The 17,330-nt window shown below is 43.4% G+C and overlaps 1 protein-coding gene across 5 annotated transcripts in view; it reads right to left on the reverse strand.

Moving 5' to 3' along the window:
- Window positions 1-17,330, reverse strand: part of dclk1a (doublecortin-like kinase 1a) — a 58,738-nt gene that overhangs the window by 10,303 nt on the left and 31,105 nt on the right. For 4 of the 5 annotated variants that reach the window (XM_084373272.1, XM_084373271.1, XM_084373270.1 and 1 more), the window contains one exon: window positions 7,066-7,160. In XM_084373272.1, coding sequence (XP_084229398.1) covers window positions 7,066-7,160 — 95 coding nt within the window. Of the gene's footprint in view, window positions 1-7,065; window positions 7,161-8,795; window positions 8,898-17,330 lie in introns of those variants that run through there. The other variant, XM_084373274.1, reaches the window with a different exon arrangement.

Genomic DNA, 17,330 nt, shown 5'->3' on the forward strand with positions numbered 1-17,330 from the left:
AATATTGTGGCAAGATCAATATGGAGGCATTTGGTCAAAATATAATGTGATATTTATCATGTCCTATGATGCCACATCCCAGCATTTATGAAGTGCTTTTGAGCAGAAAAACAAGATTCATATTGTGCAAAATAGCCTAAAAATATACCGATATTATTTTATGACCACGCCTAGTGACGACAATGTTCCAGAACAGGATTTTTTTCAGTTGTTTCACCCTGGCCTCAGACTGAGACGCAGCCTGGAGAGCTCTCTGTCCTGGCAGAGAGAGTAAAAGCCAGCCCAACGTATTAGATCTGAAAACTATTTACAGAGCGGAGCGGCGCTGTATCTGTGCCTGAGTAGCTGTCAGCTCTTTTACTCATCTCTACTGCTGTGACCTAAAAGCCACCCAGGTGAATGTAGCTGTGAGTCAGACTGCGTTCTGGTTTATGTAATGTTGTTTTGGTCGGGCACTCATCCCGGAACAAGAAAACCCACTTAATGCCTGTAAAGCTGATGACCCTCCTGTGCTTTATCTGCACAACATCCCTTCTTCCGCTCTTTTATTTTCTCATCCCCGACTCGTATATTCGCCTCTCCCCTGCCCTTATCTCCCATCCAGCCCTGCTTTCTCATTTTGAACTCCTATCTCTCTCTTCCTGCCACCGAGGGAAACAAAATACTGTTGCTGTGGAAACAGCTCGCGGAGAGGAGAGAGGCAGCTTATGAGACATCCAGAGTGGAGACAGAAGCCTATATATGGCCATTTCCTGTCTGCGGGCTGGGAGGCCGGCTCAACCTTCTATGAACATTGCGTCTGTCTTTCCTGTGCGAAAAACTACGAGACAGATGGAGTGACAGACAGAGTGAGACGGGAGAGAAAGATGTATGGAGTCTGGTCCGCTTGGTATTGATCATTAGATTTGGCAGCAGCTGTCTTGTTATTGTTAGCCCGTCCAGCTTTGTCCCTGTTGCACAACACAGCACACACTATTCCTAGCTCTGCATCTCTACTCTTTTGCTCTGGCTATGACTCACAGCGCTAAAAAACACTCTGACAAACCTTTTACATCATGGCTGCAGCCGCTGCTCCTCAAACCCGCAAGGGCAACACTCAGCAGCTGAATACTGATCAGCGCATAAATGTGAATTAAACAGGATGTCCATGATTGACCTTAAATGTGGAGCGTCATCTCCCAGGCACGCAGTAGAAATGGTGATTTATGCCTTGGTGGAAAAGGAAGGCCGTCAACTGTAGGATTCAGCTTTAAAAAAATGCCACCGCACGTGTGATGCTAGCCACGTTTGAATCTGATTATGAAACACCTCCTTAGGCCTGTTTTTTCTCTCCGTCCCTCTGTCTGAGGGAGCCAAACCTCTCCTCCGAGCAGCATTTCTTGTCACATTCACTGTCACGCATTATCCAGCAAAAGCAGGATTTATTGGTGTTTGCTCTGCTGCAGAAATCTAATAAGATACGATGGAAGCAGGGTACTGTATTTTCGTCCCAAGTTCCCACTCTGCCTTTCATAGGAACACAGGAGATAATATGTCTTGGCTCTTATTTTGTTGTCTAGACGGAGAGGAAACATAATCTACTTGACTCTCATCTGAAGAGATCAACACCATTTGGGGATTCAGTCTCGGCTCTGCCAGTTGGACACAGGGAAGTTTTCTAATCACGATCCTTATGGACAGCAAATCCCGGGGAAATCTCAAGAACGTGATTAAATGCTTCAGGGAAAATTTTAAAATGGGTGGGCTGCCCCGCCCAACAAATAAACAAGCCATCCAGAACAGAAGCAGTGGGACATGGGAGATGAATGTTCCTCCGGGAGTGCGTTTGTGCTGTAATCTGTTCTCTGCTCTGTTGAATACAGACGCAAGTTTAACAAAGGAGATAAGCGTGTACATTCAAATGACTCATCCCGCATCTGCTGGTAATGTTTGTGTTTGTGTGTGGTGAGCATGATGTTAATGAACACAAATGAGGAGCACGAGAAGAAGGAGGAAACACAAAATGAAAATGAAATGACAAATTAATTTAATGATGACATCAATAAATGGAAACGAGTACGTCGAGCAAAGAAAATACAAACAGAAACAAGTGAGCCGAGAAAGAGCTGGCAGCCGAACATGACGAGATCACAATGAGTGGATGATGGACCAGGTTATCAAATATAACGCGAATAAAAAACACAGACAGTTTTCCATATTTACATGTCTTACATGTTTGTAAATAGCAGTGCTTAAATAAATATCCAGAGGTCTTCTGCAAACTCTGCCGTGACTGATTTTCAGGCGTATGAAAGATATGTAAATATCAGCTGATTGGAATCGTTTGTGAACAATCTGAGCTGTTCAAGAAACTTAAAATTGCATCTTTTAGTTTCCTCATGTGCTGCAGCCAGTCTTTGTGGCAGGTACAGGAACAAAAAAAAGGGACAATCCGTCTTAATGACATCAACACAACAATGAAATAAGAAATATAATACAGCCAAATAACAAATACAACTTTTAGTAACGACACACTCACATGGATGAGATGAGACAATAATTAACAAGTTCATAATAAACACCTTCAGTCTGCTCTCTCAGTCACACTCTCTCTCTCACACACACACACACACACACACACACACACACACACACACATAATTTAATTATGAATCACCCAACACAAAATATGGACGGTAACAATAAGAGGTGGAGCATGCAATTCAATGGATTGTGAATGACTCAATGGTGAGAGGAGGATGTAGGTGACATACTACGGTCGACAATTAGCACTTTCTTCCTCTCGTACACTCTCACACACACAAACAGCTACCTGACTGTATCACAGCTGCTGTATTGGCATCAAAGACCTTCTGTTTGTCTTCTTTACTGTCTGTCGTCACTACTCTCTACGTGCTGTCCTGCTTTGTAGTCGGGATGTTAGCGGAAAAGCAAAGGCTGTATTGGGCCAATAAGATGATGCTTTAGTTATGAGTCGAGGTGAACCGCTGGCTAATTAGTTTTATTATTTCGCTCAGTGAATGTTATTTTTACAATAATTTATTATGTTGCACTTCTCTTCAGTTTTCTGTCGCTGTGTGTTTGGGTGAGGTTTAGGGAACTAAAAGACTTTGTGGGGTTTAGGGAACCTAAAGAATTAGACTTCAGCTACAAAAATACTGGGTTTGGTTAAGGGAACTAACAGACTTAGATTTTTGCTACAACAATACTTGGTTAGGTTTTGGGAACAACAACAAAATACTTGGTTAGGTTTTGGGAACTACAACAAAATACTTGGTTAGGTTTAGGGAACTAAAAAGACTTGATTCAGTTTAAGGAACTAAAAGATTCAGGTTTCGGCAACAAAAATACTGGGTTCAGTTAAGGGAACTAAAATGCTTTTTTAAAAAGATTTTAGCTACAATAATACTTGGTTAAGTTTTGGGAACTAAAAAAGACTTTGGTTTTGGCAACAAAATTCCTTGGTAAGGTTTAGGAAAACATGGTTGGGGTTAAAATAGACGCTTTCACAATGTTAGATACGTGTTTCAAGGCATAACCTCTCCCACCTGTGTATTTTTGGTCTCCTTCACGTAGTCATTGAGATACGACATTACGATAACACGACTGGTCAGTTTCAACACCGGTGCTGGAGCAACATTAATTATGATGTTTATGGAGCAACACTAACACAATATCAGATCGTGTTTGGCAATCAGCCAAAATGAGTTGAAAAATACCGACATACCAAAATCAGCAAAAATCAAATGTTATGCATTAAATGTTTTTAGGATTTATGTCTGTGTTTCCACAAACAATGAGAGACAAAGCTGTGACCCCGCCACTGTGTTCGATTCCTCAGTATGTGCCTTAGATTGAATACTGACAGGAAAGACAGTAGGTCTGATATAAAATATTAAACCAACTGAATATGGAAGGCTGGGGTGCTCTTAGTTGGGACCTGAAAGGACTACTAGAAGTGCAAAGGAGGAGAGGGGGATGGATGACTTCATGAATGTAGACCATTCTGTCACGCTTCAGTTCATAAAAATAGGTCACAGTAGCGTGCACCTAATGTATAGAAGACATGTGCATGTGTGCATCACGCTAACCGTCTACTGCTGGTGCACAAATGGAAATTTCATGTATAAAAGTGTTTTATTCTGAAGCATACATGACCGTGTAAGTGATCTGTGTGCTGGCAGTCATGCATGTGTGTAAGGGGAGAGGAGAAAGCCTCAGTGCAATGTCATGTCTGTATAATCTGCTTGGGGAAATAGGTTATGATGGTCTGAGCTGTACCAGCAACCTACATCAGGCAGCAAAGTGCCTCGAAGTGTTTAAATGCAGGGTCCAGCGAGGTGAACTATTTAAATGCAGTACTCGTAGTAGGTCAGCGAGGCTCTGTGGTTGCTCGGGAAACGGATTCAGCTTTCAATTTCTTACTGGCTGAAAACTGCAAAAGTTTTTGGTCTCTTTCCTTTTTAGATGCGGGTGTTTTTAAAAAAAAAAAAATTATTCAGGTCTCATTTAAAGGAAACTGGTCATTTTTCAGTCATGATGTGGTTAAAATGGGTTATGCAAATTACCTGCTTGCCATTGTAAGCACAACAATGAAAGGATTTGTGCGTCTGTAATCAACATTTATGATTATTCATGCACGTATACACACAGCGGTGGTATAGACGGAGAGAAAATGTGCAAAAATAGTGTCAGAAACTTGGCGCCTACTTCTCCAAAGCGCTTAGAAATTCATCTACAAGGGAAATGATGGCATATAATTTACTCCGTGTGAAGTTAATACCCCTTCATATGGGGAAGAGAGAGGGGGGATGGGGGAGCTGGCTGACTGGCTGGGTGGGGGTGACAGAGAAATTAGAAACTGTCAGGGAGGGAAGGGACAGAGGGAGAATCTCTAACAGGGCGGAGAGGAGAGCAGTTAAGAAGTGGAGGAGAGAATTACATCGTCATATAGCTGAAGAGTGTGGAGCTGCAGGGTGGAGAGGAGAGATAATGGGCTGCGAGGCTTCCTCCCTTCCTCCGAGCCAAGCCGTTGCAGGCTTAGCATAGAGCGTCAGCCGGCACAAAGAGCAGAATAATCTCTTGTCGAGAAACACTCATGAAAACTCTGTAAAACTTGAGTTGGACCGAGGTGCCGCTGAGGTCAGAGCTGCACTGCAAATCTAATTTGTGAAGGCTAATGTTTGATGAGAAAAGTGGACGGAGGCAAAAAGACAAGCAGTGTTGTTACATTTTCCTCCCTTTCCCTCATTACATCTGGTTAGCCCTCCTTCACCCCCCTCGACTTTTTCGGGGCTCTCTCTCTGACACCGTGGAAATTATCTGGGAGGGAGAGAAGAGAGCAGCAGAAACTGAGCACTGTAATTGTCTGCTTTAAACGCCTCGCATGTATTCATTCAGAGCGAAGTAGGCAGGAAGAGAGAGTTTGTAAATGTGTGCACTCGCCAACCTCTTTCCCTTTCAACACTGAAATCTGTGCTGACCCACTTCCATTATACAGATGATTGTGGAAGCTCCGGAGCACCTTGTTCTGTTCTCAGCAGCTTCAACCCAAATCTGATCTGCTCCTGCTGCTCTGCCCGACCTTCATATCGCATCGATATAACCTCAACGCTGATGGATTCAGAAGCCTGAGGGCCAGATTTCCACTGTCCATCATTTATTCCCTGGCACAACAAATGTATCGGGATTGAAGCTATACTGAGCCCGAGAAATGAATTCTTTATGATGCTGCTTTTAGCATACGGAGTCACTCATACATGTACAGAAATAATGCACAAACCATTTTATTTGTGTCAACTCCAACCAGCATTCTTGCCTTTTAGTCCCCACAAATACCTTTGCGCCTGCGCCAATAAATAGCTCAATAATTACCAAATAAATCATAGCTACACCGCCGCTGGCAGGTGCACACACGCAGCTTTGACGGGTTCGTGTACACTTGCTACGTCTGTGTGTGAGAGCGAGTCGAGCTGAGCGCGTGCAAGCGTTTGTTTACGAGCGAGAAGGAGCTAAATCAGCAGCAGGCTTATAGAGCCCCTGCAAATTAAAGAGCTGCTGTGAGGAAACAGGCCCTGATTAGGATTGAGGCTTATATTAAAAGCTCGCCATCATCACTGTCAAGGGCTGGATTAACAAATACTTTGATGTTGAACACACACACTCAAACAGTCACGCACACACACTACACCCTGTGTATGAACTCTCGAAGGTGGAGTTTTTTTTCTTCTTCCCTTTGAGTTGCATGCTCCCTCTCTGCACAGTTTGCTCTATATTAACTATCAGCTTTACAGTGTACACAGTGTGTTTGCATCTCAGATCCTTTTTCTCCCGTTAGCTACAGAAAAACAGACGACGATTCTTAGTTTTAGGTGTTTGATCTTGGATTTTTTGAAACCCAGGCCAATGACAGAATACGTGATAAAACGAAACAATGGCTGAAATAATGAGATTTACTAGTATAAAATGTGTTTCTAAAGTCTTTTCACAAAAAATATATATAAAAAAACAGTGATCCTAGATCAGCCACTGGATTGGGAGGATGCAAACCAATTTTTTCCAGAATAAAACCAGACTTGAAGCTCGGAGCAGGCCGCTCTCAAAGCCGACAGTCTCGTCTTTAGATCAGATATTGCACAAATTACTGACTCGCAGACCTCTAAAAGTCAGCGGCAGCATCATTCATTGTTTATCCACCAAAGGCAGATCGAGTTCTTCATGAGGAACAAAGAACTACGGGTCAGAATATGTGGGGACGTGAAAGGAGGCCTGGAAAACTATTAACACTGGATAAGAGTCGTCACATTAGAGGGTCCTAACATGAGCCTGCCATTCTTGGAATCGCAGAGCAGCACTGCGCGAGGGTCAAAGGTCAACGCCTCAACGCCCCCCCTTCTGAGACACTAAAGATGTCGGGATGTTGTGGTTTCTAAGATGTGGTCGGCCTATGCTCGGGCACAGCTTTGTCCTTTTCCTGAGAACATAAAAGGATTGTGTTATAGATCGCTAAATGTAATGGCTGACTGTGCGTGTTTGTGCGTGTGTGCTTGTGCATTCTCGTCTTACCCGGCGTTGGCTGATGCTGCCCGGGCTGGTCGGGGAGGGGCTGGGAGATTTTCCCGAATGAGGAGTGGACAGCTGACTGGCCGGCGTCCCGTTCACTGGAGGGGAGAAAAGGAGAAAATGGAGCATGGAGGATGAGACCGAGACGGAGAGGCATGTTGAAATAGATGATGCTATAAGAGCGGTTATATTTTTGAGCGTCTAGCGGCGGCCCACACTTCCGCCCTCAGCATCCATCCATTCATATGAATGAGGCAGAGGAGGAGGAGGACAGGAGGGGGAGGAAAAGAGCAGCGAAGTCAACACTGCTCTTTTTTTACACACCAGCCAAAATACAAATCCTGTTGCTCCAACTCTCCCTCGTTCCCTCCCTCGAGCCCTTTAAAACAAAATGTGCGCCGAATCATCACGGCACGTTCCAGCCTGGGAGTCACAATACATCACCAGACTGTCCTCATTTTTTTTTCGACCAGATCCTTCACTTGTGACCTCAGCTCGGTCTACTTTCCCCAGCTGCAGCACGGCACAGCACAGAAAGCCAGCAGCATCACCTCATTAAACAAGAACATTGGATTAATCAACGCTGCGCCCGGATCTCGTGTGCGGTCGAGCAAAAGCCAGACTCGACAACAGCCTCACGGCGTCATTAACCTGCACAGAAAAACACATCAGCCCGTCTGTCTAAAAAGATGGCTTATTGTCTCTTGGCAACAACACACCGACTCACCTCGAGTCAACTCTAAACTGCCCCAACTGACCCACAGATCTACAATCAGGGCTGCAAATAATGATTCTTTTCAATGTCGGCTAGTTTGTTGACTGTTTTCTTGATTAATGGATTAGTTGTTTGGTCTATAAAATGGTGAAAATCAGTGACTGTCAATCAGCTCAAGATGACGCCCTCAAATGTCTTGTTTTGAACACAAGCCAAAGATATTCAGTTTGCTGTCATAGAGGAGTGAAGGAAACATTTCAGAAGCTGGAATCAGAAAATGTGGACTTTTTTTCAAAAAATGAGTCAACAGTGAGTCCAACTGAAGGTAATATGTCATTTTTTGAGGGGGACAAGCTCCCGGTGCCTTCAGGAGGCTGATCAGGAGCTCGAGAAATCAGCTTAGATGATCTGGATGGTTGAACTTGAACTTGTAAAGCAAATTGTATGATTTTAAAGGTAGCTCCAGGTATTTAATGTGACTCTTACATAGTTTTTTTTTAATAGAAAAAAATAAAAACATCAACAAAATGATTATTTTCTGCAGTTTTCCAGCCTTTTTTCCATCATAATATCATCAATAACTGCCATTTCCGCCCCTTTTTCTTATTGCTTCTTCGTGTAATTACATTTTCAGAGACAAGTGAAACCTGCGGGAGCGAAGTGGTCCAACCTTCACTCTGTAATGTTTATTCCCCTCCCGAGATCAAAGAACTTTCTGAATTATTCAAGACAAAGGAGTAAAAAAGCCCACAGCAGACTGAAACAGCACCGGCAGCCTCTGCACTAGAAAAAGACGAAATTAAAGACAGGGGCTTTTTGTCTGAGCGATTCCTGGACATCTTTCATTGATGAAATTCAGCATCAGCGTTACGCACACGGACAGACACTCCTCCCAGTTACACAACGGTGAGTGTGAACGCTATAAGACATCTCTCACTGCTTTTTTACACTACGACGTTAAAAATGCCTTTTTATCGTTTGAATTAAAGGCTGAATAAAATGGTTTCCAGGTTCCTACCTTCCACTTCCAGCATGATGAAAAAACACAGTGATAATCCAAAGAGCGGGGCGAAGAGAAGAAGGAGGACAGCACCGGTGTACGCTCTCCGTCTGAGTGTGATAGTAAAGTGAGGTGAATGGAGAGACGGAGCAGCGCTGTACTACACAGGGAGGAGGAGGAGAGGAGGATTGCGCAACTGTGACGCGCACCGGGAGGAGAGAGAGAGATAGAGGGAGATAGAGAGAGAGCAAGTGAGAGAGAGGCAGAGAGAGGCAGAGAGAGAGGGAGGGAGGGAGGGAGAGATGAAAAAACCCTGTGTAGTTTTATTGTGGAGCGCCGTTTATAAGGAAATGAGTAGAGATGAGTGCAGATAGAGTCATTCAGGGGCACTGGGTGGTCAGGCAGGCTGTCCTACATGGGCTCTGAAGACTCTTTTGTTCCTCGTCCAAAACATCCTCAAGAAACATTTTTGTGTGGATATTTCATAACAGCCTTCTCTTAATGCTGCAGCCGACTGAAGGCAGAGAAATGTGCACCGCAAAAGCATTAGTGGTGCATGTTTTGGGGGTATGGATGTACACTGGGTTTTTGACTTGTGCACTTTATTTGTTTATGTGCAGCACTGTGTGTTTTGTTATTATTATTACTATTATTATTATTGTTATTTTGGGCTGAAAGCATGTTTTTTTATGTCTAGAGAATATAGTTTTTAGGCACAAATTGTGACACAGTTTACCTTTATCAAATAGTGCACCTCCTGCGATTTGGGTATAGCACCCGGCCTTTCTGTGAAAACGATAACATTTCGATTAATTGTTCAGCTCTAGAAAGCGGTCGAGCCAGTTGGCATTACAACTGTAAGGCTGACGAGTCTTCTCCACATGTCAAAAAGTACCCATGAGCAAGACGTTGAACCCTCACTCACTCCCAATGTGTGCACAATGTGTAAGCTGCTTTGGACAAAAGCATCTGCGAGATGACTGTAACGTATGCTGGTCACGATCTGTTGAAGAGGAAGATGCCAGAATGCAATGCAACTAAAAAAAAAAAAAATGGCGTGTTTCAGCTTCCATCACACCTGCTGTGTTAAACACTAAATGGTTGCACAAAACTACACAAGGAAGCTACAATGACAGCTATGAATACAGAGAAGCACGTCATGTGTCTGCCTGTCTCCAGCGGTGGGATGATACACAGGTTACATATTGTGTTACAAAAACAAATGACATGCAGCTAAAATTAGCTCCAACTGTTCTAATGTTTTCATTTTTATTCAGGCTCACATGCAGTCAATGTAACAGTGGCTGAATGAGTCAATCCAAGCCAAAGTAGAAACCAACACAAAAGAGTTTACAGCCATGCTAGCAGCTCTCTGAGGCTGTACAAGGCGCAGCTGTGCTAATTAGCAGTAGCGCTAAACACAAAGTACATCTGAGGCTCACGGGAATGTCATCAGTTTTGCAAACCAAAGCATTAGGCAACTTAACATGTTGACCAATGTCATTTTAATGCATCTTCTGGGGACCACGAGTGTCCAATGGTGATTATAAAAAAGATGCAATGTGAAGTGCCACTACCAGACAAAGCACAGAGCATGTGTTGAGCGAACATGCCCACTTAAATCTGAAACTGAGGGCACAGGGAATAAGAAATTGTATAAAGCACTGAATCATAAAGCAAGTAAAAATTATGATGTTCTGGACCTTTGAGTTTTGTTCTCCTTCTCTGAATCCCACCGCTCTGTCAGCTTCGTTTAGGAGCTATAATACTCTCTAACAGACGGGGGAGGTGGGTGTTCAAAACAAACAAATCACCTAATGGTCATGACACTTAACATGGTGTCAATATATGCAAAACAATGCACAGACAGTGCCAGCAGGACTGTATTGTTTGGCTGCAGCGCCTCCTTTCCTGGGAGAAAACAAAGTGCTGCTGGCGAGCATCGCACTCAACACATTAGCTGTGAACAAAAACAAAAGCTACAACTATGACAAGCTAAGTGGGTCAATACACAAACATATCCAGGAGATTCTGTTGAGTGTTATCAGAATGACAAAGGAAAAAATCAGGGTGCTGGTATTTCCTTTTTCTTCTGCATCTCGGGAAAGAGTTAATCCATAAAAGCCTTAACGGATGAACGGGTCTTAAAGACGTGTACATCATCACACATTTATTTTAAAGAACCACACCTCATCATGTGTGGTTAAAATGGACAATATATATGGCTCTTGATAGACGTAGAGAAGTTTGTGCATGCTCTTTGAGAGCAGCCGCAATGCATTCTGGGAAATCTGGCACACGAAATCCGAGCTTTCTCTTCAGAAGCATGTTTTGGGATAATTGCGCCTAGAAAATAGTCAAAGCAAAATCAAACACCACAACTTTCTGATTGTTGAAAGTACACAAGAGTGTCAATACAACGCTGTTTCATAAACACAATGCTGCCTGGAGCCATGTCATTATCCTGCCTCTAGTACAAAATGTCAATACATTTGTTTTTCTTGCAGCCTCTGTTATTTGTTACACTCTGTTCTTTTCTGAAGGCACATTTGGACCCTTCACCCCTGATTTCTAAAGCAAGAACAGTGGTGAAGGCTGCAGAACTCACAGTTCAGAGTGTCACAGCCGGCAGCTGATCCTCTGGATTTGTCTGTGGGTCGGCCGCCCCGCACACTCCACCGCAAAACCTCTCCTGTCATGCGGCGTTTGCTCATGACAGCGAGCGAAAGGTGAGACCCTGAAGTATCAGAAGTGATGCTTGATGACACCATCTGCAGTTCTCCGTTAATTTTAGCTGACATGAGGCATCAGAGGAGAGCGGAGAGGCAGATGGCGAGACGGGGAGAAACTCTGTCTGAGTGCAAATTGTTTTCTCACATTATTTTGGGTCTGTGTGTGTATAGGCGCTCAGCTGGGGCTGTGAGATCATCGTAGAGAGGGGCTCGAGTGATGACAATGTCAGGCTGACACGCAGCAACCTGCCCACACGCACACACTTAAAAAAGAGAGTGTAACGCCGCATCAGACCCTCGACAATATGAGTGTGAATACCTGGTTTTTCCCTCAACAAGGTGAGGATTAACACTGACATTTAATCAGTAATCCTAAAAGGTCGATCATAAAAAGCCAACAACTTGTAATCAGCTGGAGTATGCTCCTCGTTTACATCCAACTTATTTGATTACTGCACGTCTTAATCTCAATGTTTCTTATGCACGGAACAATCCTTGTGTCTGAACGGTGCTATATAAATAAACCTGCCTTGTCTTCCCTAGTAATGAGAGGCAAGCATCAGATAAAGACTTATGAATCATCGACTACATTAGACAACAGTGTGATTCACCAACCAAACATGCCAACGAGACATAAGTCTCTATGCTTTGATGCGTTTCAATGGGAACAAGGTGGGAGAGTTATATTCTGTCTGTGCCGGGAAGCAGTCCGATCAGTTGTTTGTAACTACTGCACTCCTCAATTGATCCATTATATTTCTCAGAAGGCTCGTGTTCTTGAAAGAGACGAGACAATGTGTTTGTTTAGTCTGACAAAGAAAAAGCTGAAGAGAGAAATCGCACAAAAAAACTTTCACAGTCCTTTTCATTCCAAGTGCTTCTCACTGCTTTGGAGTTTTGTCCATATTTTGCAATAGAAAAGTTTTATTTTACACCCTTTTCTCTCTATTTTGGACATGTACCGGGTATCGGATTTTACACATCTATATTATACAGTAGGGTTGGGCGATGCCCAGTGAACTGGCATATGACAATGTCCACAAGAAGGTGGCATGACATGATTTGCTCATTATCACACCACTGTAGTCACTGCTGTCGCTCTGATCTCACTCGGGTGAGAAAACCTTCTGCCGTCACCAGCGAAGGAAATTACATCAACTCTCACATGCCGGGTTTAAAAGTATCTGTATCTCCGAATGACGTGTCCATAACTCAGCTGTGATCAGCCTCAGAAGCATGTAACGCAGTTACTTGGCTAGCTACCCTGAGGAAGCTAAGCTAAGAAAGCATGAATAACAACAGCACGGTTGAGAGCAACACACTATCAGCTACATCTGCCACCGATGTCACAGAGCGTCGTGGGCTCTCCTGACTGGGCAGGTTTAATTAGGAAATATTGAACAGGACATGGAGACATGGAGACGTAACATTAGTGCATCGAGCAGCAACAAACTTATTTTAATTTCCTCTCCCGCATGTCACGATCAACAGCAGCTCCTGCCTCACAGCATCTCTGAGGGGACACGCCACTTTACACGCCTTTTAAATCAAGACATCACGATGGCACACGGTCCAGTAGTCGATGCCTGTCAGCCATCAGCAATGGACGATGCCATTATCGATTGGCCTAACCCTATTATACAGGAAAGGGGAAGGAGTACTCCCAGCACAACACAGGCAAACAAATGACTGACTGCTTAGTTTTTAGTTGAAATATTTCAATCAAGTGTAAACCCAGCATGGTGTCACCCGTCGGTTCGTGGACGACCTCTAGTTTGTCATTACAGCTGCCACCATCTTGTTTTTCTTGGAGCTGGAGGTGCCAATATTTGGAAAAGATGGAGCTAGTGAGAATACCTATTGCTACGCCTCTATCCTCAATTGGATCCGACTATTAACCCGAGGACAGGTTGTGCCACACGCCCTAAATCATCCATTTCACTCTAAATAGGAGCATCATTTACGAGATGAACATCACGCTGTATGGAAGGAGACTTTAAAGTTAATAAATCAAATGAGAAGTGGGGTCATTTTCTCATAAGCTTACATACAATCAGACTTGTTTTGGAAGCCAGTAGTTGTTCTGCTGGTCATTAGGAAAAGGCAGGTTTCAGACACTTTGGAAATGGCTTTGCTTTTCCGAGCCAGAAGCTCCGTTCACCATTCATACCGTTTATGGATTCAACAATTTGCATTATATCACTTTTCATATCATTATTTTATTTTTTGTAGCACCTATGACACAATTATGACGAGTTTGGATGAGTGGTGACTACTTATGCTATTGTATGATCATGATTTAGATCAGTGTTGAGAGATCCGTTCTCACTTAGACATCTTTTTTGTTGATCAAAGTTGCACGAACTCTAACTTTGATCCACCATCATGAAACATTACATCATGACCACTTTTTATAGGCACTGTACACGTTATGTAATGTTACATTCAATCTCACAGTATAAGATCCTGTTTGTCTTCTTTTTATGCAACTGTCTCACCAGTCTGTTTGTCCGTCCCTCACACACACTCCTTCTCCTCCGTGGCGCCGAGGTCTAAGCTTCAAACACACACAATGAGGAGCAGCCAGACACACACACACACACACACACACACACACACAGACAGAGGGACACCAGGTGGTGTTTGACAGCACATGTGTTGTGCTCTCTTTGTCCCTCTCTCTCTCACTATCTCACACATAATTCACGCTTCACATCTCCTCTGTACAGCTCTTTGGGTCCAGATTATTAGATGTGATAAGGAATGTTATTAATGCCGCTGTTGGCTGACTGGAAAATGAATATGGGACTTCAAGGCTGCTTTCAGAACACCTGAAGACCTGCAGCGAGGTTTCAAATTAATGGCCTTCTTTGTTGTGCTCTCTGTAAGAATAGATGAGAAATGATAAAAAAAGAGCCGGTTTCTAAACATCAATAAATGGACTTTCTGGTGTCCATTCTTTTTATTTCATTGCTAAGATCTCAGATTAAAAGGTTTTGGAGTGTAGCTGCAATTAAATAACCAGCCTATGATGTGATAAGGTAACACTTTGAATTATTAATCAGCTTTCATCTGGATGCATTATTCTGCAGAGTTAATGGGCTCAAAGCCTCACATTATTATCATATTTAATACCACTTATACAGAGATGCAAGCCAGACGGCACTGTTGTAGCTGAAGATTGGACTGGAGTGTCATCGATTAAGGTCGAGACTAACTGTAGCCATTAGCCAACATAAAGATGAAAGACGTATCCCATTTCATGACTGTAATTTGAGCCTCTATGTCAGAAAAAGATGCAAGAAGTAAGTTATTAGTCATTCTACAACACAGGGTTGCACAACGAAGACAGTGTTAGCTGTAGTCCTTTTATGTTACTCACAAAATAAATTATATGACTAAATAATAAGTCACTAAACCAAAAACTATTATATGTGGTAGAGCGTGGAAGATGAATTGAGGAGTCTGAGGACAGACTGTGCTCTGTAGTCTGGTGGTACAGCGGCGGATACTTCTGTATCTCTTGCCAGACAGCAGCAGGGTGAACAGATTGTGGCTGGTGCGAGTGAGTCCCACCTCAGCGATATCACTGATCGCTCTGAAAATGTTCTGGGCGGTTTTAATAACCCGCTGCAGAGCCTTCCTGTCCTGAGCCGTGCACGAACCATGCCAGGTTGAGATGTTTCCAGTCAGAATGCTTTCCATCCCTCCTCTGTAAAAGTTAACAAGAGCTTGGCCCAGGAATTTGCCGTCAAAAGTTTCCTTGACAAGTTGTGTCTGAGCTTTCTTTACCAAGGTGGAGGTGTGTATGTGCATAGTCAAGGAGGACCCACTGATGCAAAGTGTATGATGCAATATTACTGTGTTGTTAATAAAGTTAAAAAAAGACGAAAGACACTGGTGACACATGAGTATGAAAAAAAGCGGCGTGACCACATCATGTGCTGGTGCAACCGTGATCAAACATCGACATCTTCAGATTACTTGTTTTGTCCATCAAACAGTCCAAAGCCTGCACATATTAAATTTACAGTTCTATAAAAACTGAGAAAAGCAGCAAATCTTCACTTTTGAGGAGATAAAATCATCACTGTTTGGCATTTGTGCTTGATAAATTATTAATCTGGAATAGTCTGATTTGATTCTGTAAACAAAAAACTCAAGGTCGGGTTAAAGACAACTGTCAGATCACTTCTTCTTAATTATTAAACTTGATAACAGACAAAGTTCTCCTTCTCACATTGAATCATAAAACCATTATGACACAGTGGATTTATGAAAATGTCATTTCTTTCTCTCTAATCAAGTTTGTGTGAGATATTCTGCTGGATCTGATCCCTATCTTGTAATTTGTCATTATCAGTGGTGAGACGGCACATGAGCTCTTCCTCTGAACACGTGGAATAACAACAGAGTGCACATCTCTTTAAGCCATGTGGTGCAGCGCGCAGTATCAGCTGTGTTGACTACCCATTAGCATAATTTGTAGACAAATTGTCGTCAAGGGATGAGGGTTATGGTGAGCTTGAATACAAGATAATATCGACGGTGAACATCAGGGTCAAACAGCACATCAGTCAGTTATGTTTCATTTCCTCCTGCCGCTCCACCCTAAACTCTCCAGGTCGTACTAATGATGTTTTAGGGAGTGAATCCAGCGAGCAGGGAACATTTTGATGATGTTAAGTAGCGGAAGCAGCGCCAGAAGGGGAACATTTCTCCGAAGTGAAAAACGTCGGGGACGCTCTGACTCAGGGGTTCCAGCGAGGGCTGAGCGTCAGTCCGCTCCCTTCTCCACTGCAGGCCATTTCACAGGAAGCCGCTGCCTTATATGGCTGTCACAGGCTATTGTGTCTGTAGCTACATGCTCCTACTGTGCCATGTTTCCATGGCAACCAAGACGAGTCGGTCTGTTTTTTTTCCTGCTGTCTCAGTCTCTTGTTTTCTTTCTCTCTCTCTCTCTCACACACACACACACACACACACACACATTAGTATACACCTTCACTCCAGACGAGATCAGATAGCGTATGACTCACTCCCATAACCTTTTTCCCAAAGTTTGCAGCAACCAGAACTTTCTCTGCTTTCTCTCTCTCTCTCTTCCTTTTCCCCTCTGCCTCGCCTTTTCCTCCACAGCTCGACGAAAAACCCACAAACAACCGCTCTCCAATGCAACACGCCTGTTCTGAGGTAAATAATGCATAAACAACAACAGCTAAATGCGTCTGTGCACGGCTGTCTGCTTCAACAGCAGGTGGAACGGCTTCTGGCCGGGGAGTTTCTGCATGTTGCATCAGCCGTCCAATCATCCCTCTGACCCAACAGGTCTCAAATTAAATAGAAAATGTACAATATAATACCCGAAAGGATGAAAACTCAAGTGTGCCGTTGCATAGCTGGGCGTTTAACACCAGAATGAGCTGATGTTTGTTAAAGCTGCAAACTACAATCCACTTGTTAGAATAAATTTTACTTGCGAACAATTTTGTGCGTCAAAAGAGGGGATTTCGTTCTGAGACATTCATAGAAGGCTCATTATCAGGCGCAAAAACGATGCAGCAGGTACCAGGGCGAGCTCTCGCCACATTTCATTACGTTTCATTAGTATGTCAGGTGAAGAGCTTGTGGGGAGCTGCAAGATTGAGTCACCAACCCTCTTCTTCCCCTCTCATCTTCGCTCCCGCTCCCCACCCCCTTCTTTACCTCTCTCATCCCTGTTTCACTTTTTCTCCACTCCCTTGTGAAATCATTCTCATTCGAATTCATATTCCGCATGCAACTCGACACAGCTCTCACACACACACACTCACGCACACGG

The sequence above is a fragment of the Pagrus pagrus genome (assembly GCF_965226575.1).
Source record: "Pagrus pagrus genome assembly, chromosome: 14".
Lineage (NCBI taxonomy): Eukaryota > Metazoa > Chordata > Actinopteri > Spariformes > Sparidae > Pagrus > Pagrus pagrus.